Source organism: Patagioenas fasciata, chromosome 8 (genome assembly GCF_037038585.1).
Source record: "Patagioenas fasciata isolate bPatFas1 chromosome 8, bPatFas1.hap1, whole genome shotgun sequence".
Taxonomy (NCBI): domain Eukaryota; kingdom Metazoa; phylum Chordata; class Aves; order Columbiformes; family Columbidae; genus Patagioenas; species Patagioenas fasciata.
Window position 1 is genome coordinate 23674228 of NC_092527.1, and position 24084 is coordinate 23698311.

General features: G+C 41.4%; 1 protein-coding gene across 1 annotated transcript; it reads right to left on the bottom strand.

Annotated features, from left to right (window-relative positions):
* Positions 1-4326: 4326 nt before the first annotated feature.
* FAS (Fas cell surface death receptor) lies at positions 4327-18296 on the bottom strand. Its single transcript, XM_065843499.2, has 9 exons — positions 18162-18296; positions 11045-11210; positions 9947-10081; positions 7856-7967; positions 7300-7364; positions 6863-6931; positions 6660-6733; positions 6206-6230; positions 4327-5389 (listed from the first exon to the last, which is right to left on the bottom strand). Exons 1-9 carry the CDS (start codon positions 18279-18281, stop codon positions 4974-4976), a joined length of 1182 nt encoding a protein of 393 aa, XP_065699571.1. The 5' UTR covers positions 18282-18296; the 3' UTR covers positions 4327-4973.
* Between the last annotated feature and the right edge of the window lie 5788 nt (positions 18297-24084).

Sequence of the window (24084 nt, forward strand, 5' to 3'; positions counted from 1 at the left end):
TGGTTGTTAAATTTTAAACAAGTTTAAAGGAATTTAAGTCTCAGTATATTTGATCGAGAGGTTCAAAAATACTGAATTATTTAGTGACCACTACCCCTTCTTGGATAAATGAAGGGAGCACTGTCTGGTATAAACTTAGTTGTCCCTCTTTCTCTCAAAGTACAGGAATAAGTGCTGTCCTCATGTCTTAGAGAAAGACCTTGAACCACGAGAGCCCTTGAGATCAGCCCAGATCATAGCCATCCTTCCCCATGAACCGCAGGGATGGCTGCCCTCCCCTGCCAGAAGAGCAGAGGTGCCAGGAGACAACCAGCCCCAACAGGGACAGGACTGGCTTGCTAGAGGGCTGGCTACACATCAGAGCAATTTGGGAAGTGTTGTAAAATGTTCTCTGTGGCTTCAGCTATCCCAGATGTATATCTGAAGAAGGGTCTTCATATAGTATGAAGGAAGGACCAGGAAAAGATCCAAAAAGAAAATGTAAATCTTCAGGTATTGATAATCTGGAAAATGTATAAAGCCCATTAGTGACTGTAAGATAGATATGCAGGAAATGAAACTGGATATTTTTGCCTCATCCTTTCTTGTTCATATCCCAATGACACAAAGGTGTATTTATCCTGTCCTGTGGATGGCCAGTCACACGGGCAGCACTGCAGGCAGATGTATGGGAGGCAGGTTCAAAGACCTCTATGTGCTGCATGCCCCCAGGCACAGGAGACTGAGTGTCTTTGGGCTCTCCTGCCATTGCTTTCCCCCACTAACTCCCCTCCTGCGTTTGTTCAAGACCCTCTTTTCAGCACCCCTGCAGTCATAGACATTTTTTGCTGCTTTTCCGCTAGGTTGCCTGCTATGAAAATAGCGTTTTGTCACAGTTGCTAGTTTATAGGGGGAGTGACAGACCTCTCTTTAAAGTTAGGGGAAAAGGCCCTTTAGCACTCTGTCTGCCCTGAAAGTCTTGCTTTCAGTTTGCAAAGGAGCTAAAACCACTGAAAAGCTATCCAGAACACACTGACTGTATGTTAAGTTCTGTGATTGTTCCCACATCCCTCCTATTTCTCAACCGCAGCTCTGTACTAGAGGCCAGATACGCATGGTGGGGATTTTTCCTCTTGCTAGCAGTGGGATAGCAGGAATGCGAACTTCTCTTTCAAGTCCAAAATCAAAGTATTGACAAACAGCAAGAGTGGAATGTGAGTTTCGAGGTTGTATCTTCCTTCAAAACAAGGAGACTGCCGAAGGCTTTTCCGAATACAGTTTTAGTCTTCTCACAAATTTGTATTGTTTTCCTTCCATCTTTTCTATACAGGAAATGAGCCTATGGCTCTCTCACACTTTAAAATGCTTGTCATGCTATCTGTGCAAAAATATTTCAGACTCTGTACTCAGCACTTCTCAGCCATGTCTTTTCAAGAACTGGCAGCCTGCAAGATAACTTTAAAAATATTTTTTTTCATATTGCAGCAACCCTGTATATTGGACCTGTGCTGAACCTCTCCTGCTTTTTTCTGGTGCTGTACTGCCATAGGGATCTCATTTCTGTCTCCACACACGTCTTACGTGTGTTTGCAGGGCAGCAGGAACTATTCTACAGTTTGCAGCATGGGTGATCAGAATAGCCTGTGGAATTTATGAACAGTCTCTTCACTTGTGTGGTCACTTTCGCTTTGCAGGTGACTGAAGTGAGATCATCAGCCTTTTATTTCTATGTTCCCATTCTTCTACTGTTGTTATTTTTAAATAACAATAGTTCTGTTTTTACTATTTGAATAACAAAAGCAAGTGTTTTGCAAACTTTTAGCTTCCTGAATGGGGAGCTTCCTCTTTGAAATCTGCTTTTCAAAATGTGCCAAGTCATTCCCCGGTCAAGTTTCTGTTTCAGTTTCCACTTGCTTTTCTGACGATGGGTTTCCATAAAACAGGAGAGTTTCAGTTTTCAAAGTAATTTCTGTAGTTTGCCTTTCCCCCCCAGCCCGCTTCCCCCCCCCTCCAAGCTGAGAAAGGAGTTATTTTACACTGCTTATGATACAGACTTGTCATTTAGGAGAAAGAGGGTGGTCATTTCACGTGTGCGAAGTGCAGAGCATAAAGATACCAGAACTGTATTTCAGTGAACAGCTAGGGTGATGGCAGTCATCTTGCTTATCAGCATGAGACTCAGCACCGACTTTACTTCTGAGAAGGAAACGTGACAGCAAAACGTGAAACAGTGCTAATATATCCTGCTTGGTATGATTTTCCTGTACAGCCCTAGCTTGAAAATGAGGCCATGGAAAGCTGTGTGTGTAACCATAGGTCAGCAGAACTAAACAGCTTTTGGTCCCTGCTCCAAATACTCTAATTTTTATCAGATAGCTCTATGTTGCACTGCTGACTGCAGCACAGACACACGTGCACTCCTTTGTAAAACTAACTGTACAATACAAGCAGTCTCTTATTTGATGCACTGTTCTAGTTAAGAAGAAAAATAAAAAACTATGTATGCTAACAACTAGAGTTAGTGGCAGTCTGGGTTCAGCCTTGCAGATGTCTTTGAGGAGAATATGACTCATTGCTCAGGGACTTTTTTTATTAACCTTCCTTGTACTGTGGTTGGGGAATTCCGGTGTGACGAAAGAAAAATTTCTTATTCTATTTCACAGCCACAAATTTAAGAGGTTTGGTGTCTCTGCTTTAAGATTGGCCTGGTTCAGATCAGTCTTACTGATCTACTGAATCCCTGAGAGGTGGATAACCTTATTTTCTGATGGTCAGATGCTTTACTCCGAGAGATATAGCCAGAAGCCAACAAAAGTCAAAGTTCAAGTAAAGCATCTGCCAACACACCTTTAAGCTACATTATGCCTTCCTGGGTGGGACACGGTACAGGGAGCAGCCTGTCTACCAGGGCTTGTGAGAGCATGGAGCTTTCCTTCCTTACTGTCTTGACCGTGCTTCTGCATAACTGCAATCCATGAAAAATGGCACAGCCTCTGTCACTGTTGTGCTGCTTTGCTGAAAGGCAGACATTTTGTTCTTCTATATAGGTGGAGCCTGACCAAAACAAGGCAATGAGCAACACACTGTTGCAGCATGTGGATCTGCACACAGACAGCATGCACAAGTCATGTATACAATGCTGTGCCTTAATCAGTCCATAGGTGCGCAGTTCTGGTGCATGGCTGTTAAACTGTCCAGCTACAGCGGCCTGAAGGTTTTCCTTGGAAAAGCAGCACAGCGTGGGGATTTTGGCAGTATGGTAGTGGCAAGCTGACTGATTAGACACTTTAAAAATGCAGAAACATTATAGGCAAGAAGCTCCAAAGTGGGATGGAAGATTTTTCTGAGTATTTAGCACCTATATGATGCTTGAGACCTGGAGACCTACTCCAGGTCTGGGCTTGTCAACAGTATGCTCTGTGCCCTTCAGTTCTTCTGTGGGTCAGGCCTATGAAAGTCTTGAAGTTTTTGAAAATAATCTGAATCCTGCTTTTCCTTTCAGGCACCTGCTTAATGCCATACACAGATGCCTGGCTGTTCTTAAGGGCCACACACAACCCTTCCAGGCACCTTTCTTCTAGCACCATGACCTTTAGGAGCAACTCCACACAGCTGTGGGTGCCTGGCGTTGCCTGGGGGTTGGTTGCTGGCACCTGGCACCCTGCTGCCAGACCTGCCTTGCCCTTCCACACCCCTGGGGCCAGGTGGCAGCAACTGGGCCCTGCCCCACATCCTGGCTGGGAGCAAGCCCAGGCATGTCTCCTCATGCTTTGGCTGAGTCTTGGCAATATTTGGAGATTCTCTCTGGTAAACTAATGGTAGAGCCAAAGAAGGTCATCCTGCTTGCTGTGTGACCTGGAAATATCAAGCCTTTTCACTGAGGTTTCCTCATCTGTTGAAAGGTTTTGTAAGGCTTTGCATAAATGGGTATGTGAGCAGGAAAGGCTTCACTGCGCAGCAGCCCAGCACTTACTGGTTCTTTGAATTTGGGAGCTGAGCCCTTTTCACTCTGAGACGTAAGAAAGGTAAGGCGTCTCTTGTTTTCTTGTTGTTTCCCCCATCCCAGAGAATCATGTCTCTTTCTGTGATTTACTGATCTGAGTGAAAGAAAACCTAAAAATGACATCTATAAGTTGCACAATGAGAGAAGTCATGCACTATGTGTATTTTTTTTAAGTGATGATGTTTTCATTGTATCAGTTCCTGCATTAGAAAAACTAGTGTTGCAGACTTGCGCATGGACACTATATCACTTGTGCAGTTTGCCTTCCAAAAACCATGGTTCTGCTGTGCTGCTTCAGCTCCTGCTTCTTTGAAGGGTTTTAACATTAGAGAAGGCTTGTAATCAATGCAGAGAACAAGGGAAATATTTTTTATTTAGCTCTGGGAGCTTTTGTATCAAAAACCTGCACATATAAACACACGTATAAATACACACACACATACACAAAACTCTGTATACACACAGGTGCTTCTATACAAGGGAGAAATCTCATTTACAGCAGAGTAGAATTTAATTATACAGCAACACCTGTACTAGAAATTGATCATTTTTTTCTGTTCAAGTATTCTTCTTGGTACACGTCATAGACACTTAACAACAGAGTTTTCATTTTGAAAAATGCAACAGCCCACTATTTTAATGTAAGCAAAACACTACATTGATGGAGTAATGCAGGGCCATACACTTAGACTAAAGCTTTTCTTCAAATAATGACTATTTTTTTTTTCATCCTGTAGTGAATCCTAAAGCTGGACTTTTATGTGCTACCTTGTAGAATATAAGCCATAAAACATGTCCTTCTAATTCTTAACAACTAAAAAAAAGCTGACTTTTTTTTTTAAAGGAAAGATACTGCTGCAAAAATCCTAAGTATTCCATCTTCATATCAGTCCTTTGAAACAAACTGCCAATGAAAATGGGCATTTAAAAGCTTTGTTGTTTATATTGCTAGAAAAATACTGGTTTGAAGTAATTTTCAAATGACTCTGTGCTATGTCTCTTCCAGACTACCAGAATTGTTTTTACTTAGGTCAGCACTATCATTGTAAGAGTTTGTACTTCTGGGATTGCAGGTTTTGCTTTGCTCAGTGTCATCACTAGAAGACTGTCCCCCTTCCTGACAGCTGGAAATGGCTGGCTTCATTTTTTCTTCAATTCTGTCAGCTACAGTGCACATCTTAAGCTCTCTCAGGCTTTTTATTAGGGTTCCATAGGCTCTTTTTATCCCATGTCTTTGATACCAGACTTGAAACAACTTAATCTTCTGTTCACATGTATCACTATAATTATCCCGAAGAATTTGATCTAAGACAGGTTCTGGTATCTGGTGATGACGAACAAATGTCATGACTGCTGAGTGTGTCATCTCCTCCACAATACCAGCAATATGGCTGCTCAGGTCAATATCTAGAAACGCAAAAGAAAATTAATACTCTTGGCACTTACATCTTACTGTTTTTCATCACCTGTGCTCAGAGTTGATACTTTTTCTATCCAAAAGAGATTAATTACAAGTATTCCTGGGTCAGTATCTTTTATATGTGATTTTTCTACAATGTATAGTAGGTCTGCTTTTACATTTTCCTAACAAATGCTATGTAATTCAAATATTTAGATTTGCATCCATATTGCTTTCTGCCACTTGAAATAGAATCTCAGTTCCCTCTGAAACCTATTATGTTCTTGTCTGTCATTAAAGTCTGGTTCTGCCTCATGTATCTGTTTTGCTCAAAATAGTGTTGAGAAAGGTCCTGGAACAGGACAGGTCTGTTTTGTTGGAATACAGCTTATATTCTATTCCTATTGTGTAATACTACTGTGAATTTGACCTTGAACATAAGGTAGGTTTGTGTTTCTGCAATCCCACTGTTGGATATGGGACTACTCCATTTTCATAATTATCCATAATTCTAGGAATTCAGCTTTCTGTCTCCTAGTGTCTGTACCACATGCAGAACAGAAATTCACCTGTTGTCAATTAATAATTGCTTCCTATACAACAGAAATTCCTCCTGAGGCAAAACTTTCATTATATCACTAAATGCCTTAATAAGCACAATATCAACTGGCATTTCTTTAGTAAGTATTCGCTGTTGTGGTAGAATGACAACTCTTGACAATGGAGAAGTCTACACAAAAATATCCTTTTTTTTTCTTTTAGTGTAGGATGTCCTTGTCTGTATTTTTTCCCCTTCTACTGTATTTTAAGAAATTCTCTCTTACCTGGGTATATGAGAGGTTCATTGTCCTGAAAATAGAAACAAGAGAGAAATGAGTAGAAACAAGTTTTGTAAAACACTAACGTTGTATAAGAAGATAAACACATTTCATGACACCTGACTTTTGTAATTTTCTTTTAGTTTTCTTCATTATTCCCCTGTTCAATAAGCAAGGGAATCGGATCAGAGAGAGAGACCTCTTTTGACTTGGGTAAGCTTGGGGAATCACTTCACAATTGCTGTTGCCTGGACGTATGCATTGGGACAGGTACTCTGATGATTTATGTAGTTTTGATCTTGTTTCTTTGATGTCTCCCAAAAGAGTCCTTATTGTGAAAGTTACTTCCATATTGTCACAGAAGAGAGGCATCCTCATGCTTGCAGAGTCCCAGTAATTTAAATGAAACAAAGTTCCTTTCATGAAGCTGGGTTTTTGTGATCTAAGCAACAATACTTACACAAGAAACCCCTGTTATGGGGATTACTTCACCCAGGTTCTCCTTGCTAGTACCACCCATCTGTTTTCTCTTCCCTGAAACAAAAAAAAAAATAATTTAAAATCCAGGACAGAGTATATCTGGACTCCAAGGATATAATACATCCGAGTGCCTGAATATCTTATTCAGAATATGATAGGAACAAGGAATAGGGAATCACTTACACCAGAATATTGCTCCAATTAGTAATAGTACTAACGCGATTACGACAGCAATGGCCCATGCTGGCACCCCTGTTGGAACATTAGAACCATTACATGAAAGTTAAGTCAAGAAATGCAACACAGCAACACATGCTAAATGTTAAACAAGATTGCACCAGGTTATAAAAGCCTTTCTGTTGTCTCCTAATGGTAGAAGCTACCTGTTTGTTAAAGTCTTACCTATCATGAGTTGCCCCTAAAAAGAAATAATGGCTCCTACATCTGCACAGTGATCATGGGAAAAGAGGGATCATGCCCCACAGGTCAGTACAGGGCCCAGTAGATATGATGCCCTCAGCTGTCAGGAGTCACTGTGGGCCATTGTATAGAACAGTACAATTGCAATAGTCTCTCAAATTACAGCAAATGCCAGACCACACTACAATTTAAAATGATACCTTTCATTCCGCACACAGTGTCTGAAGTTGGAGTACATTCTTTTTCAGTTACACCACTTTCACATCTGCAGAAAACATGAACAAAAATCATTATGGGATTTGTTTATCTCCTTATAACCCTGTCAACAGAGCAAAGCAAAATCTTCAAACACTTTCTTAGCTAAATATTTCATATATCAAGAAGTTGGAGTTTGGAATTTAATAGGTATGGAAAGGCATGGGAGAGGAAAAAGGTGTGGAAATTATTTTCCAAATGTAACAGTAGATCACACAAAGACAACAGAGAAGTTCAGATACTACATTACAATTTTGAAAAATGTATACAGATATGATGGATGTTTAGAAGTTTTTCTGTATGCCTTTGGAAAGCCTGCATGGATGCAAGTTAAGTTGACTGAGCAAAGTCAGCTCAGCAAGATAAGTGCAAAGGAAAACTAGTATGTTTTCCCTCAGGTTACACAGGACCTTAGCCTCTGTCTTGAAACTGGCTGGAAAAAGAAAGTGTGATAACATGGTATTAACAACTTCATATTTAACAATAAAGTCATAAACTTACATGCTACATGGATCACAGTGCCTACATGGTACAGAAGAATTGCAAAAATGATTCTTTGCACAGGTGCATTCCGTGTTCCGTTCCGGGGTACAGTTCTTTGCAACTGCCAAACCTAAAATGAATTTTTTGAAATTTGGTAGTTTGAAAAAGTAGACCTTAAAAGCTGGCCTCTGCTCACAAGCTCTTGTCCTCAAACTTAGGTGCTTTTAGCTCTACCACTGTTGGCATGGGTGAGCCTCAACTGTAAGAACAACACAGCTTTTATAAGGAGCCCTGTTGCTGGAGCACTGGAAGGATGGAGATGGCAAAGAGACCTCTGCTGGCCAGGAGCTCAAAAACCTGATCACACCACAAATACTTGGTAGAAGACAATTGATTTGGCACTGTCAAATGTGGTCAGCTTCTTTTTCCCATTCAGAAGTGTAAAGCCATAAGGAAACTCAGAAAATCATGTAACCCATCTCCCTGCTTGACGTCAGAGACAAGATATTTACTCTTCTTGACAGACAAGTTTAGCTCTTCTTGAGGACCTTCAACGGTGAAGAATTCCACTGTCTCTTTTAGCTAATATATTCTGTGCTTAAGTATGGAAGCAAGTTAATTAATCTGCTCCTATCCTCAGTGTATATGATGAAGCTATCTCCATCTATGAAAAAATACTTCTGCATTAAGAATTTCATAGGTATATAGGAATAGAAGTGAATTTTTGAGTTATCACATTCAGTGCCCTGCTGTAACAGGAAAACATACTATCTTTCAAAAAAAATTGATAAAGCTCTACTGTGAAACCAGTGCTGAACCCATCCATTAGAATATCAAACATGAATGATCCTAAGAATAATTCTCATGGAACTTCAGAGCTAATTTTCCTCCTGCCTAATGTTTTCTACTGACTTTTCTTCAACTACATTATTGTCCATGGGATAATGTGATTGGTCATCCCACCACCCTTTCTTTCCCCTTCAGTTTAACTAATAGTTTCCTTTGTAGCACTGTACAAAACACTAAATTGTTTTGCTGTACTCAACTTCATTACCCATCCAAAAATGCTCATTATAGTAGCTAATGAGAGGAAAATTTTCTATGTATATGGTGGTGTTAAAGGAAGGGGAAAGCACTAAAGACTGATGTTCCAGCAGGTGACCTGAGTACAACAGTATTGGAGTTAAGAGCTGTCTCTCCATTCACCAAACTTGATTTTGGATATGAGGAATACAGAACCATCACTCTCTAAATCCAGGTATACTAGAACTGCAGGACACCCCTGGTGGAACAGCTAGGAGATCAGTTTAATGGATTTAAAACCAAAACAAAACTATGATGGGTATTTATGCAACAGGTAGCGACTTTCTGAAACCTGGGTCCTCCAGCAGGTTCATGCACAAAGGGCACATAAATTGATTCTAAAATTACTAAGTAGGGTCAGACCTTCTAATTTTCTTTCCCACAGCTGTGGATACTGCTAGACTTTGCAGGGAACAGACCATGGGAAGTATACAGGTTGGTTTGTGTTTTCTCTAAATAGCACCTCTTGCCTCCACTGCGGAATGCAGAATACTGGGGTAGGTAGACCACTGGTCTGACCAAGTAGGGCATGCCTTTTAATCTCATAATTTGATCCTGTAACCCACACAGCATCTTGGATGTATAAAAGACATCACTCTATCAGCCCCAGCAATTTAAAATATTATTATTAATTACATGAAAGACTATGAAATAAACTATTGGGAGTTCTCCCATCCCTGCTTCTTACAATATCCCCCTTCTTTTAAACAGAGGGTGAAGGAGAGAGAGATCTTCTTTCATTCTGACTAGCTTGTATAGGGTCTGCTTTTCAAGGATTGCTTTGGCTGAGCAAAGGTAAATACAGGGAGAAATAATGGACCAACATAGCTTGTTCTTCTTCCCACTTTGTGCCTGATGAAAGGGAAGTGGGGGTTAAATCTATGACTTTGTCAAAAGTTTCTTCACGTACTACCGCTATAACATTTTAATCCACATGCTACCCACTATTCAGGTTACTGTGGAGATTTTCAGTCAAATCCTGTATCAAAAAATTCATTGCTAGAGTTGCTATTTCTATAGATGTACCAAATATGCTGTCACATGAAGAGCATCTCAAACACTTGTCCAAATCATTGACATGATCCATATAGTCCTTTCCATGTGTGCATGGAACACAGTGTTCACTAGTATCTGTTGGGCAGACGACATTTTTAACAAAACCTGTAGAGACAGAAAAAACAAGAATTAAGATTTGCGGTACCTCTGGACAAAATCCATCAGCTCTAACACCTATATCAGACTCTCTTTTTAATCCCTTATACTTTTTGATTTGCTAACCTGGACAGAATCCATATTCTTTATGCATACCTATATGCTCTTCAGGAATATAGAATCATAGAATCATTTTGGTTGGAAGAGACCCTCAGGATCCTCCAGTCCAACCATAACCTAAACTAACTCTAGCACTAAAACATGTCCCTAAATGGTTTGAGAGGCAAGTTTTTTTATGCCTTTAACATTGACCCCACTTCTCTCAGAAGTGGGTCAAGCATGCATATTGAGCCTGAATTCTCCTGCAATCACAATCTGTCTTTTTTGCTTTGCAGGGGTTGTTTTTGATGGAGGATGTGGGGTGACTTTGCCACCTTTTACCACCTCCCTCCATATTGTAGTTTGGTTCTGCTCATACCTATTCAGTCTGGACCATTTCTAATTGGGAACAGACTCTCTTCCTTCTAGGCTGGGCAGCAGTGTACTGCCATTGCCACCTGCTCCTCAAGTCGCTGCATTCTGCATCCAGGGCCTCATGCCTGTTGAACCTAGGCAGTATATGTAAGATTTGATTATCCCCTCTCTTCCTTCAATTTAGGACTGAAGGAGAGCACGCTAAACACAACTGGACATGCAAAAATTGGAAAACCTCTTTCAAAGATGTATATAGCTCTTTTGTGACAAGCATGTTATATGAGAACTACTATCTGTAGCAAAAAGTTATTGAGGCACTGAGCTCAGTAAATACTTCTAGAAGTGTTTGATGTCCTGCAATAGAGAAAGATAGAGCTAGAATGAAGCATTGCACCCAGAAAACCACAGCATGCCTCTTCACTGTCCAGCAGAAAGCAATTCTGCACATTGTGGTTTCTGCTATTAATGACTTTTCAATAGTCTTATAATGATACTCACCACGTTCACATTTCTTGCAACACTCATCACCTGAAATGTATTCATCTAGTTTACACTTAGTTTCCCTCTTAGCAATGATCCTCCTTGTAATTAATTTGTTGTCAGCTGTGTGTATTAGAGCTTCAGTATTATTTTTGCACCGTGTTTCAATTATGAAGATAACTACCTAGGAGAAAAGAACAGCAAGTTATTGAAAAACAAACAAAAAACCAACAACAAATAACAAAAACAAAACACAAAAAAACCTGTCAAGGAATGTCAGACTGTTTTGCAAGTAAGGTGGGAAAATTAGTAGGATAGATCTGCTATAGTTTGCCTTCCTCGTGGCAAAGTTTTTTGTGGAATTATGTATATACTTCACACGCACTGAGTGTGAGATGTCTATATAATGGAGCTATGTCATGATCGTTGGGTGAAGAACTAGATTACCTTCTAGAAATACTATTATGCAGAAGAGCCTGAGGCCAGCCTGCCTTTACTTAACCCAGTTTCTGGTGATAGTTTGGAATGATTTGAACATTTTCATGATTTATTTTATTTACGTGTTACTGTCTGTGTGGAGCTTTAACAGTAAAAATTAAGACAGTCCTTGTCTTGAAGAGTTTGAAGTCTTAACTTCTAAGTTGAGCACTACATTTGTTATTCTTGCTCATTTTTTGCAAAAAACTTGGAGATATATACTGTAAGAGATACTGAGGAAGGGGGAAAAAATGATGCTTGGGAAGAAATGGAGCAGTGCTATTGTCCTGGGCAAAAAGAAAGAACAGGCCAAGTTGTGAAAAAGGGCGACGGCAGGGTACCGTTTTTGGAAAGGAGATTAGTGGAGAATGAGGTGCCATACAAACTGCCTGATTCTTGTACCAATGGTGCATTGCATGGACTGAAAGTCCTGCCAGTCACAGATTCACTCACATTTTATAAATCAGCATGCAAAACACCTTGAATAGAATAATTTCTTTATGATTTTGTTTTGGATATTTGAAAGAGTTTAATTCTGAATGACTGGGTACCTTCGAACGCTTCTGAATTGCGGCTTAATACAAATTTGACTGTATCTGCTAGTGCTAACAACAAGGGACAAACGTGTTTAAAGAATTCTCTAATAATTCTAGGACTGTTTGTTTTATTGTTACACTTTTTTTTTCTTTTTTTTTTTTTGATTTCCAGAGGGTGATATTTAATGGCCAATTAATCCAATCTTCATGATTTTGTGTGAAACTGCTTCAATGCTGACTGTAACTTTACTTAGATGAAGAAAACACTTTAATTGCCGCACATATTAACTTACTGAAAAATGGGTTTAGATTTCAAACTGGGCTCTCAAGTGAAGGAAGTGTTATCTGTAGCTAATCAGTTGAAGTAACCAATATGACCACTGCCTGCTGACTTCTACAGTAGTCACTTCTTGTGATCCTCTAGTCTGTTCAGAGGATGGGACGGTGAAAACCAATTTCTGTCCTTAGCAGCCATCTGTTTTAAAACGTATATAATATTCATTACTAGACTGAAATTAGGAAGGCCTTTGTTTGCACCTGGAGGAGAAGCTTCAACTGATAAAAAAGGCAGTTTAGCACTTGAGGAACTGGGTACACATGTTCAGCCAGTCACTTCCCCCATGCAGTGCTCTGAATCTCTTCCTTTGCTGCCAAAGCTTTGAGGATGCTCTTCTCTAAATCCCAGTGTAATGATGTTAAGAAGTTAATGTAAGGCCTTAACAAAAGCTGTCAAATGATGTGCTAAATTAGCATGATTTGTTTTCCATCTTACTAAAAACTGGAATAGAAAGTCCAATTGACTGCTTCCTAGCAATTAGTTTTTGGAGGAATGCATCCAGTCTGGTTGGGCTTTCCCAGGCGCAGGGTGAAGCCCCACACCTCCACTGCTCCTCTGTTGGACTGGGCTGAGGGAGGGGACAGTCACAGGACAGTGCTTGGGGGACAGGTTTTGTCCCAGCTCTCTGAACTGGAGGATCATTTGCCCATTTGCCGTGAGGCCCTAGCCAGCAGAAGGGTTAGAAGCGAGAGGGCTGTCACAGTGGGGAGGCACTGAGGCGGCACCATGGATCTCTGGCCATCCCAGGAAACCCAACAGTGCCGGGGGTGTGGCTGTGGTGTTGCTGGGGTGCATGGTGGGCCAAAACAAATGCATGAGGGAGCTGGTGTGGAAATGACCCCTTCCTCGCCCCATGCCAGTGGAGGAACTGTGGCTCAGCTGCTTGAGCAAGAAGCACAGCACCATCCCCACTACACTGCAGCATCAGAGCTGACACTCTGACAAACCTGCCCCAGCTCAGCAGTACTCGCCCTGCTGCAATGGCCCAGCTCCCGCCTCCTCGCCTGCCCTTGCAGCCGTGCCTGACGAAGCTCTGTGCCCACAGGGATGCTCTCTGTCCTGCTTTCAGTGTCCACATCTCCCCTTTTCAGATGAGAGAAGTCAAGCAGTTTTGAGGAGGAAAAAAAAGACCCTGGACCCTGTAAAGACCCTGTAAAGAGAAGAGGGAGAGTGACAATAACCACAGCCCTAGCATACCCGCAAACTACCTGGGCACAGCAGAGAAACTGAATAGCACTGGGAAAGCACAGAGCATACACAAAGAAAGAGAATGTACAGAGTCATGCAGAAAATAGGATATGATGAAAGAAGGAAACATCTCTCTAAATTACTAATATCAGTAAAACCTAGCAGAGTTTCTTTTTGTGTTTACTGAATGCCTGCAATCACAGTGCATGCACAGACACAGCCTTCCTTCACATGAACAAACCCCTCTGCTTCTCACACTTTTATACAGACAGGCTGTGCTGATATAATGAGGCTGGGCAGAAATACAACACTTTTTGTCTGAACTCTCCGCTGTCACTCACAGACATGAACTTCCTGCTACTCTTACAAGAAGTGGGGATCACTTCTCAGAATTTGACACCTAAGCAGCATGAAACACCTACATCAGTTCTCCTCACAGGGATGTCTTGCATTACCTTCCTGTGCAAGGAATAATAAGACAACTGTGGAGATTTTATAGCTTATTTTTTTTCAAACTTTTTTTTTTTCTCCTCCTGGATTTGCACCCTCTTTAAAGCTATCCATTTGTTATATGGAAATTTTGTTATGTCTTATAGGGAGAAAAGTGAATAGTCATCTGGCTTCCTGCACACACCTTAATTGCTTTCCTTGTCACTGAGCAGTGAGTGCTAATAGTGGAAAAGAAGCACTTTAGGGGCTTTCACAGAGGAAGGAGTGATAGGTGCTTTTTTGTGATGTGTATATTCAAACAGCAGCTGTATGTTCCCAGCCTAAAATGACTCACAGAGGCTCTCTTCTACCTTTCTTATCTTGACATAAAAACCAGTTGTCATCTAAACTGAAGACTTAGATTGAACTGAGTAGTCAATGGGAATAAAAGCAATCAATCAGGGACATCTAGCCTTAGTGGGATTCATAAAAATTATAATATGAAACAAAATTTTTGGGTTTCTCTCCTTTTGCATTGCCTAGACATTTAAGAGACCTTTCTACCTCCCTTTCCTTTGCTCCCACGGAGTCCTTCAAAATGCTTTCACCAACAGGCATCTGCTAAGGAGACTTAAAAAAACTGTTTTCATCTGTCTTCCCAGGGTAGAGTGACAGGAACTTTTGTTTCTTTGAAAACCTGTGTGATTTTTGGCATTCTCAGGCCTCCAGTTCTTCCTGTATCAGAGTATTGATCATAACAGGTCAATTTCCTTCAACTGAAGAGTTTCAGCAGACCTGCCTTACGGGGATCTAATGTCAGCTCTGGAAGTGTGTGAACATGTTATTTGCATACAGGGCTTTTTAAAGCTTCACAACTTTTAACCCCAAGGAAAAAAAACAAACAAACCCCAAACCCAAACCCGTCTCCGCTTTCTCCTGTTATCTTTTTAATATACTTTAATTTTAGCAGCCAGTCCTCCCATTTCTAATTCATAGATGTCTATGGATGAGAAGATTGATGCCTTCAGAGCTTGGTTGCTTTTTTTTTTTTCTACTCCACGCTTGTTATGTGGGGTAATGTACATGAACTCATCAGGGGCTTTCTATGTGTTAATAAAAAGGGGCGAGAGGGGATTTTTCTTGCTTTTTGCCTAGTTAGAGCTGAGAAAAAACTTTAACTTATTTTCTGAGTTTTGATTTGCTTATGGTACTTTTGACAAATGGTTGCTAGAGTTAACTTCATTTTAATAGAGTTTTCTATGCAATTAATCTCCCTTGCGTTAAGCCTGTCAGGATGGTTTTTCAAAAAGTCGTTTCACGCTATTTATTAAGAGGGTTCTCTACTCCAGATCTTTTACAATGACAAGTAATTTCTGTTTCCAATATTTCCAGTATAATTTTTCCCCCATCTCTTTTCTTTTTTTTCCCCCACCAAGGCAGAAGTTGATAGCACCAAAATAGCCACTAAAAATAGTATTTAATGTTTAAAAATCTTTTATGAGAAGGACAAAAAGAATCCAGTTCCATTTTCTGAAGCCCAGCAATGGGAGCTGGTATTTCCCCACAACCAGAACATCCTGAGCTTCTTAAATCTCAAGTCAGATGCATGTGTTCAGTGCCTGTGAGAGGCAGAAGTCTCAGTTACTGTCCAGTGTCTTAAAATAGTCACTGTCCAAATTCAATCCATTACTATTTAACATCTCAGCTGACTCATATGCAAATTATGGCAATATATTGAGGGGGTGGGGGTTCTATGGTTGGTGTTTTCTGTGTTGTTGTTTCTTTTTTTTTTTTCTTTTAATTTTGGTTTGTAGGAGCACTGTATTAGGGAACATGTAATAAATATTATAGAATTTGGGAGAGTTGGAGCAATATTAACAGCTCCCACCTAACTTCAATGTTGTGACTAAGGAAGAATAAGAGCTGGACAGCAGAGGAATTTAGGAACTCTTCCCCTTGTTCCTTTTGTAAAACCATACAGGTTTTCTTGCTGGCACTTTTTCTTTGAATGAGTTGCCTCAAAGATAAAGGCAGTTAACTGTGGAAATGTGAGCAGACAAATGTTTCCAGAATTGGGGCCTCTGTACTTTTCAGCTGACTCTTGGGTCATCCCATGACCTTATAGCTGTTTATACATATACATTTAAATATGTGCATTAGTTGTCTGGAAAATGAGAAAGAAGGATCAGCCCAGTAATGCAGGAGTCCTGTTTTCAGAGGTATGTCTTCTAAAATTCCAGAAAACTGATGGCTCTGTAGCCGTATCAGATAATTACAAAATATTTAGATAACACTTCACACTCTTAATATGGCCTATTCCTTTAGATTGTGTCTCTGAGTAAGTATATGGTATTGTGGCTTGTTTTACAGGGTAAAGTTAGATGTTTTATAACTATGTAGGCCATTGCTATTTTGCATGACTATCCCTACGAGTGCTCCCACTTCAGTGCAACATAGAGTTGCTTGCAAAATTGAGGGCTCATTCAACAAACTTTTGTGTTCCAGTTTAATCAAATTAGTATGTCAAATGCTGCCCAGGTTTACTGATTTATAAGTAGTGGAATAACATGCTAATTAAAAAAAAAGCCTATACTTTTTAAAAAATAGAAAGTATGTGTGATTGCTACAGTCTTTCTAAGGAGTATCAAAATTTGGAAACAAGTGAAAAATAAGAATAGGAATGATAAGAGAAAGTGATCTTTACCTTAATTTATATTGTGAATAGTTCTACAATACTAAGCTAGACTGATACTTCTGCTAGTTGTTTGCTGCTCCTGTACACAAATAGAAAATATACACTTACGTCAGCAGATGAAAATACTTTTTTGTACTTAGCTATGCTCTGGTGCTTTGTGCAGAGACATGGATATAACCGTCTGAATCACTTTAAATAGTTTACTACGTGTTAGATAGCTTTAACCCTAACACCTGATTTTAACCTGCCAAACCCCAAAGCAAACTACATTCATTATCAATGTAACCACACTGTGAAGAGATTTTGAATGTGAACTCCAGTGAGCTGTCTCTGAAATAGGTGAGAATTATGGCTGGGGAGGCAATGTATACTGCATCCAGATTTCCAGACGGGTTACTGCTCTGCCGTGCAGCAGGGTTTACTGCCACCCACTCGATCTCCTCTACCTCTGGGCTCTGAGAGCAGGGCTGCCTTGGGCAGCTCGACCCAAGTGCAGGCAGAGCCAGTGCATCTGCACCCATGTGTGCCCAGGCCTCCTGCTCAGGATATTCCTGCCACTACAGCTCTTCAGCCCAGTGCACCTGTACCAGTGGAGATCTCTTTGCTGCAGACATCGAAACACTTCCTTATCTTCCTTGCTGACAGTAGCCCTTCAGAGTAAGTGTTTGTGAAGTTGACTTTACCAATGACAAAGTTCGACATGTGACCTAAGCTCTGAAGCTGCACACTCATACTGTGCATGGGGGATGATTAAGGCAAGAAAAGGAGGACTTGCCCCATTTCCAGTAAACACTGCACTTTGTGCCATTAGACTTGGCCTATTTCTCCAGCTTTTCCTAAGTCCCTGCTGGTAGTGATTCAAAGTTCTTGCCAAAGGTATTTGCTTTTACATTGCTGTACCAGATGTGCAAGTCAGCTTTCACTAATGCGGTCTTTGCCTGGGCAGATATCCAGCCATAGATCTAGCTGTGCTGGCTAACCAGCATGGTTGGTGGACCTGCCTCACGGTCTCCAGCCAGGTCTGGGTGCCTGCGGATCGAGGCTGACGACAGCTGTCCTTGGGTCCCCTGCACCTATGGCACACGACCTCTGACAGCTACCTCCACCTATCCCCTCTTCTCTCCCTCTGCTTTCACACAACGCCCACATCCACCTGGCACCCAAAGAAGTGACTGAAAACCATAAAGTGCCTGAATTTGAAGGTGGGTTTTCTAAAGAAAAAAAAAAAAATCGCCTAAATGAGTTATGTGCAAACTCGAGAAAAAGTTTGCTGCGGCCGGCGGCGGTCAGTAAACGGGCAGCTCTGCTCGCACCGCCTGTCGCAGCCCCCGTGTTCCCGCCCGGCTACGGCTGTCCCCGCCGGGCTGTCCTCGCTGCTGGCCGGCCTTCCGCGGAGCGCCAGCCCCGTCTGCCGCTGCCGGGCTCCGCCACCCGCCCCGCCCGTCGCTCTCACTCCCGCAGACAGACACTTACGAGGAGCAGGGGAAGGAGCCCCCGGGCCATGCCGCCGCTGCCCACCGCTGTCCCGCGAAGTGAAAGCGGCCCGTCCCGCCACCGGCAGCCTGCGCCCTGCCCACGCCCGGCTCCTCCCATGTTGGTAAACACGGCCGAGCCCGCCCCCGGGAGGCTGCACCCTCCCGTCCTGCCCGCGGGTGCCCGCGGTGTCGAGAAACAGCTTCTGCCTCCGGGTGATCCTGCGGGCACGGGACAGGCAGTTCTGCCCGCTGGCAGCCCCCTGCTCTCTGTGACAGGGAGGCAGGGGCACGCCGGCTTCTTTTGGGTATCGTGGGCACCACGCTCTCCACGGGGATCTTAAGTGTTTGGGATGAATGGGGTCGGGTGCATCTGCTTGCAGCTTGTGAATGCCAGGCACGGGCCTGAGGTCACAAAGCAAAATGCCACAGACTTCAGGCTGGATATGAGGCATTCGCTTTATGTGCTTCAACTGCTGAGTAGAGCAAATGCCTCCCTATCAAGGACAGAAACTCCAGTTTTGCCATATTGGTAAGCGCAGGCTTGGGACAGGGAGTCTTGAATCTGTAGGAGTGGAATAGTCATTCAGAACAGGCTAAATTAACTCCAGCAGAAGATACTGCCTTTTGCTATGCTATTGAAAGGATTACTCAAGCCTGTGACTTCTATTTCATAGCTATTTCTAGTCACTCCTTGAGTTCTTCTTGCGAGCTTTCAGTGGTTTGAATGCTGGTGGTATGGCCTCCTCCACAGTGTTAGAAATAGCGTGATGGTGTCAGCAATTGGTATGTGTTTTGATCTCTCAGGTTTTGACATGGTGCTGCTGCCTTGGAAAGACCATGGCTGCAATTGAGCTGGCATTTTCATTTTAAACACCATTTTTCAGTCGTTTATGACTCAGATTTTCAGAAACCCTTCAGATTTTTTTTTTGCTGATATGGCTCTTAGCTGCCAAAGAGATAAGCTGGGTTCATAATATAAAGAATAGCTGCTGTTTTAAATATTTCAGACTTTTTAACCACTTCCGGATAAAATGACATGTACTGCTGACACATTTTCAGAGATGCTGCCTTCGGAGCATCCTTTAATAATCAACTTTTTCCCTTCCCAGTGGCAGTATAGAGTATGATGAACAATAGGCACCATCTTGGGTGCCGTGCCTGTGTTACATGTCTGTAGTTCCTACTGGGCAAACCAAATCAGTATGGCTGTTAATTTTAGCAAAAAATTTGCGTGCGGGTAGGGGTGGAGTAGGGACTGCGAGCAGCGTTGTCCGGATCTGGATGGCTGCTGCAGCAGAAAGCTTGGTAGAGTTATTTCCAAATTCAATACTTGGGCAACTGTGGCTTGTCCTAAAACCAAAACCTGATGTGACTGGGCCCTCAACAGGTATTGCTTAGCATTCAATAACACCATAGTGTGCTTCTTACCCTAGTTGTCTGATATCTTCCACTGATGTAGCTAATGTCGATTAGGCACATGTGGTTTCCGCTCTTCCCCACCCCCCCGGAGGTGTGATGATTGCATGTTTGTATCTGTTTTGTGGTGTTTTTGTCTTGGTGGGAGCTTTGAGAGACATCTGAAAAGCTACCAGATCCTTGTCAAAACAATAGCGTCTGCACATGACTTGGAGTCATACCTCATGTAGTTAATAACTGTAGCTACTTGAAGGTTTTTTATATATATAATGGATACAAACCAAGAGATGGCAATGTGTTTGGAGGATTTTGTGTTTGTTGTTTGACTATCCTGAGTTGCTGTCAGTTGGCACTGTAAGGCTGGTGTTTTCAGCTTTGCACTGTTCCTTGGGTTGCAGCAGGTTTTTGGGGGGCTGGTAAGAGTGGCAGCCTTGACTACTTTCTTTACTGACCCTTCATGTAAAGCCGAATTCGGATGTTAGCTGGGGAGTGGAAGAAGTACAAGGCGCTGCACTATTTTTCTTACCAGCAGATGGCCTTGCACCTTGCCTGACGTGCAAGAGACAGATCAGGCTGTGGCGGGGCCAAACTCCAGGAACGGTGAACACACAGGAGATTGACTTTTTAGTTCCTTTGCAATTCCACCTTGAATAATGTGAAGGTTTTGGAATCAAAGTTAAGTTTTTTATTTATTTATTCTGCTGTTTTGATTTGTGTGTGTGTTTGTTTGTTTTTTCTTGTTATTCTCTGTCCACATACGTGCACAGGCCATAGGAAATTGTGTTCAAGACGGCTGCAAAAAACACCCAAGGAATAACTTTGGATGGATACGACCTCAGTGTTCTGGCTTTGAGGGTTGCTGAGTTGGAAGGGAGGGTGGCAACCAGGAAGCATAAGATCATAAGATCTGACTTGCTTTCTTCTACTTCTTTCTTTGTTAAATTGTTACAGATTTTTTTTTTTTTTAATTTTAATGTATTGTTGTGGAGATTTTTTACTTGGTTTAGATTTGTTTTAGCAATTAGCAATTATTTAGCAGTTCTTTAGTACTGAGATTGCACTGTTAGATTAATGCAGTGTAACTTAACCAAAGCAGTTCCATCAAACTTAAATTTTCCTTTGATTTACAATACACATTGGAAGATTATTGTTGCAGAGAAGACTTACACTGGGATACCTTACCATAATAAATGTTGAATTTGAGAAGAGTTATGAACTGCTCATTACAGATGTCTTTTTGTTAGCTTTGCATTTTCTTGTCTTGTATATGTTGACTTACTCCTCTGTCTTTAAGTAGCTAGTAAGTTTGCCTTAAAATGTGGGTTTGGGGACACAACTGCTGTATTCAAACAACTTGATTTGGCTGAAAAGGGAAGAAAATAGGAGAGAATGCAAAATATGTATTGGAGATAGTTAAAAGAAAACAATTTGTTATGTGATTCAGGTTTTGTAAATAACCTGAAGTTTAAAGGGAAGAGGGGGAAAAAAAACTCAAACAATAATCTGGCCAAAAGTAGAGTCTTTTTGTTTTGCTTTCTGTCTGCATTTTGTGTTATTCTACTTTTCTGTTCTGCCTCTCACCTCCCTCCTGTACGTTCAGAACAACCTAATTTTGGCATTTGATTCAAGTATTAGGCTGTGTAATCGTATTTCATACAGCTCTACTGAACCTCCTTTGTCCTTGGATGAAAATCTGTTCATTTCTGTGACTCTTGTCACAAGCATTGGATAACCCTATTGTAAAACAACCAGAGTGCCATCAATTCTTAAATCACTAGGTCTTACTGAGTGCAGTGTTATGGTGGATGCTTTGCCCTTTGTTTTCCAAATCTTCTGTGAAACTTTAAAATGGTGACCTTGCTCCACCCACCAGCTGTACCTTTTGCTCTGTGGTCTTGTGGACCAGAAAGTATTTGTAACCGCTGTAACATTTAGCTATTTTGTTGTAGGTGATAGGCCAGATTCTGACAGTTCAAGGTTGCTCTTCTCCCTTTTTAAGACACTGCTTATAATCACTTGGCTTAGTGGTATAGTGAGAGGTTCTTGGTCAGATGACGTGGTAGCAAAGCACTGTATTGGCCTAAACAAGCCGTTCTGTGGGTGGAGAAGCCGAAACAACAGCATGGAAGGGGGAAAGCAGTGTGTGATTGGAGAGGTTTATGAACACTTCGTGGTGTGGGTTTTTTTTGTAAGGGTGCTGCATGGTGTTACATTAAATCAGATTAGGGAGTTCAGGCATGCAGCATGTTCCTTTTAGAAGTAACAGTGGTCTGATAAACAGGCCTGTGGAGCTATAATGTTAGTGTTTATCTAAAAGAACCCATAGGAGCAACAAAACAATCTGGAAACAAACAAGAAAAAAACCACAGAGTGGAATAAAACAGAACAGAAACCAAAACTCGTAACAAGTCACTTGTACCCTCTAGCAGTTATCCTCTGGAGAATGTGGAAAAGGAGAATTGGGAATAGTTCTTCTCAGTCTAAAGGAAAGTTAAAACAGATGCGTGTCCTTTCTCTTGCAATTCAATTTCTTGACACAACCCTGGATCCATGCTTTTGTTCAACAGAACCCAGTTTGATGACGTCAATACATTCTTCACAGCAGGAAAAAAAATCATTTTTAAAACAAACCGAGCATTTCCTTAGACTGGAAAAGCAAATTGGCTGGATGCCCTGTAGCTCCTACAGCCAATAGCTATAACCTTACCATAAATGTAGATGTGTTTCTATCTTAGGGCTGATTATTGACTTTATTTTAGCCATGGGACTATCCTGTCCCAACCCTCTGTCTGTGCACTCTACCAGTGAGTGCTGAGATCCTGAATGCTGCATTATTTACCAAATATTTTGCACATCAGACAGGCTCACTTAAAATTTGACTTTGTGACTGGATATATTGTAAGTGCATCTCTTTGAAATGTTTTGTAGAGCTCTGTCTTCATCCAGAACTTCCATCAGGCAGCTTATCTTCAGAGGTTGACTGGCACTCTTTCCTCTTTTTTTTCAGGTTGCTTACTCATGATTGTTTTTTGAGGGTTGTATTACTAATATTAGGATTATCCTTTATGCTTGCAAAGCTTGGTGTAATGCAAATGCTAATAATCAAATGTGTAACAGATGAACTGTAAAAGCTCTTGAGATATCTTGAGGGTCTCTTCCAACCAAAATTATTCTATATTGTGCTATGGTGCCTAGATGTTCTCCAGAGGTGAATGAGGAAGTGTTCAAAACTTTTCCCTTCAGGCACTGTTTGGACAGAGCATGGCTGATTTAGTTTGCAAGTGATGCTAATTCCTTGCAATTGTGATTTAAACTCAAGGCTGAGTCTTAGTACTGAGGATGAGCAAGGAAAGACCTGCAGAAAAATGTTAGAAGTTACAAGGTCAATGTGAGTAGGAGGAGGTCTTTAGTTTTACTTTTAATCTTTGATCTGAATATGGCAGTAACAGATGGGTTTATTTCTGATATTAAGTGACACCCAAACAGCCACCCTTTGAGAAAAATAAGTTTTCATAATAATTTTGAAGTTAACTAAGACAAATTTCATTAAAGGAGGTGGTGGTGGGGAGGAGAAGCTAAAGGAAACATTTTGAAAAATCTTAACGTACTGTAGTTGATCAGAATTTCTTAAATTGTCATTTGGGATTTAATTCTACTGGTTTGCTTTTTTCTGTCATGCTCCTGGTTCTGGGATATCATCTGACAAGTGAGACTAGCACACTTGGATAAAGCCATGCCTTGTGGCTGAGACTCCAAACTCTCTTGTTGTGGTGGAGATTTTGATGTTGTTGTTTGGTTTGTTTGTTTGTTTTGTGGGGTTTTTGTGTGTGGGGGTTTTTTTGGTTTGTTTTTATTTGTTTTTTTGTTTGTTTGTTTGTTTTTGTGTTTTTGTGGGTTTTTTTGTTTGTTTGTTTTGTTTTGTTTTGTTTTGTTTTTTTCCACTAGATATATTGCTTAACCTTTCAAATTCCTTCGCTGGGGTGAGGGGGTGGTTAGGGAGGAAGGACAGTGATGTGAAAAGTTTTATCGCTCCCACTAATGTCTCAGTTGCAGTTCGGTATCCTCTGCAACATCAAACTTTCTTCAGACCGAGAACAGGATGCAGTGATCTCACTCTGAGGGTTTGTCTCCCGGGCAGTGCTGTGCACTTTTAACCAGGGTTTGTGCTTCAGGTAGACAATCAAGAGAGAAATTCTGGTAGGGAGAGGCTGTTGCGGTAGGAGCAAGGCTCAGAGGTGGTGGGGCTGTCACTGTTCCCTGCCTTCAGCTACTCACCCACTTCTACCACACATCTGTACAAACAAAGACCAGGGTAACTCATGCAGCTACAGGAGTGAGTCATATTTTCTCTGTTCAGCTGCACAGCCCGCTGCGTAGTGAAACTTTTATGAGCATGAAACAAATTAAATGAGTACGTAGCACAGACTAATTCGTATTTCTATCAAAAAGCAGCTGATCGTTTTCTGCCAGTGCTACTCTCATCAGCAATTAAATGATGGACTTAG

Excerpts from the sequence above, each read along its gene's own strand:
- FAS (XM_065843499.2), bottom strand. The coding sequence starts at position 18,281 with ATGGGAGGAGCCGGGCGTGGGCAGGGCGCAGGCTGCCGGTGGCGGGAC. Across the intron at positions 11,211-18,161 it reads GGCTCCTTCCCCTGCTCCTC|GTAGTTATCTTCATAATTGA; the intron begins GTAAGTGTCTGT and ends CTTTTCTCCTAG. Across the intron at positions 10,082-11,044 it reads TTGCAAGAAATGTGAACGTG|GTTTTGTTAAAAATGTCGTC; the intron begins GTGAGTATCATT and ends CTGTCTCTACAG.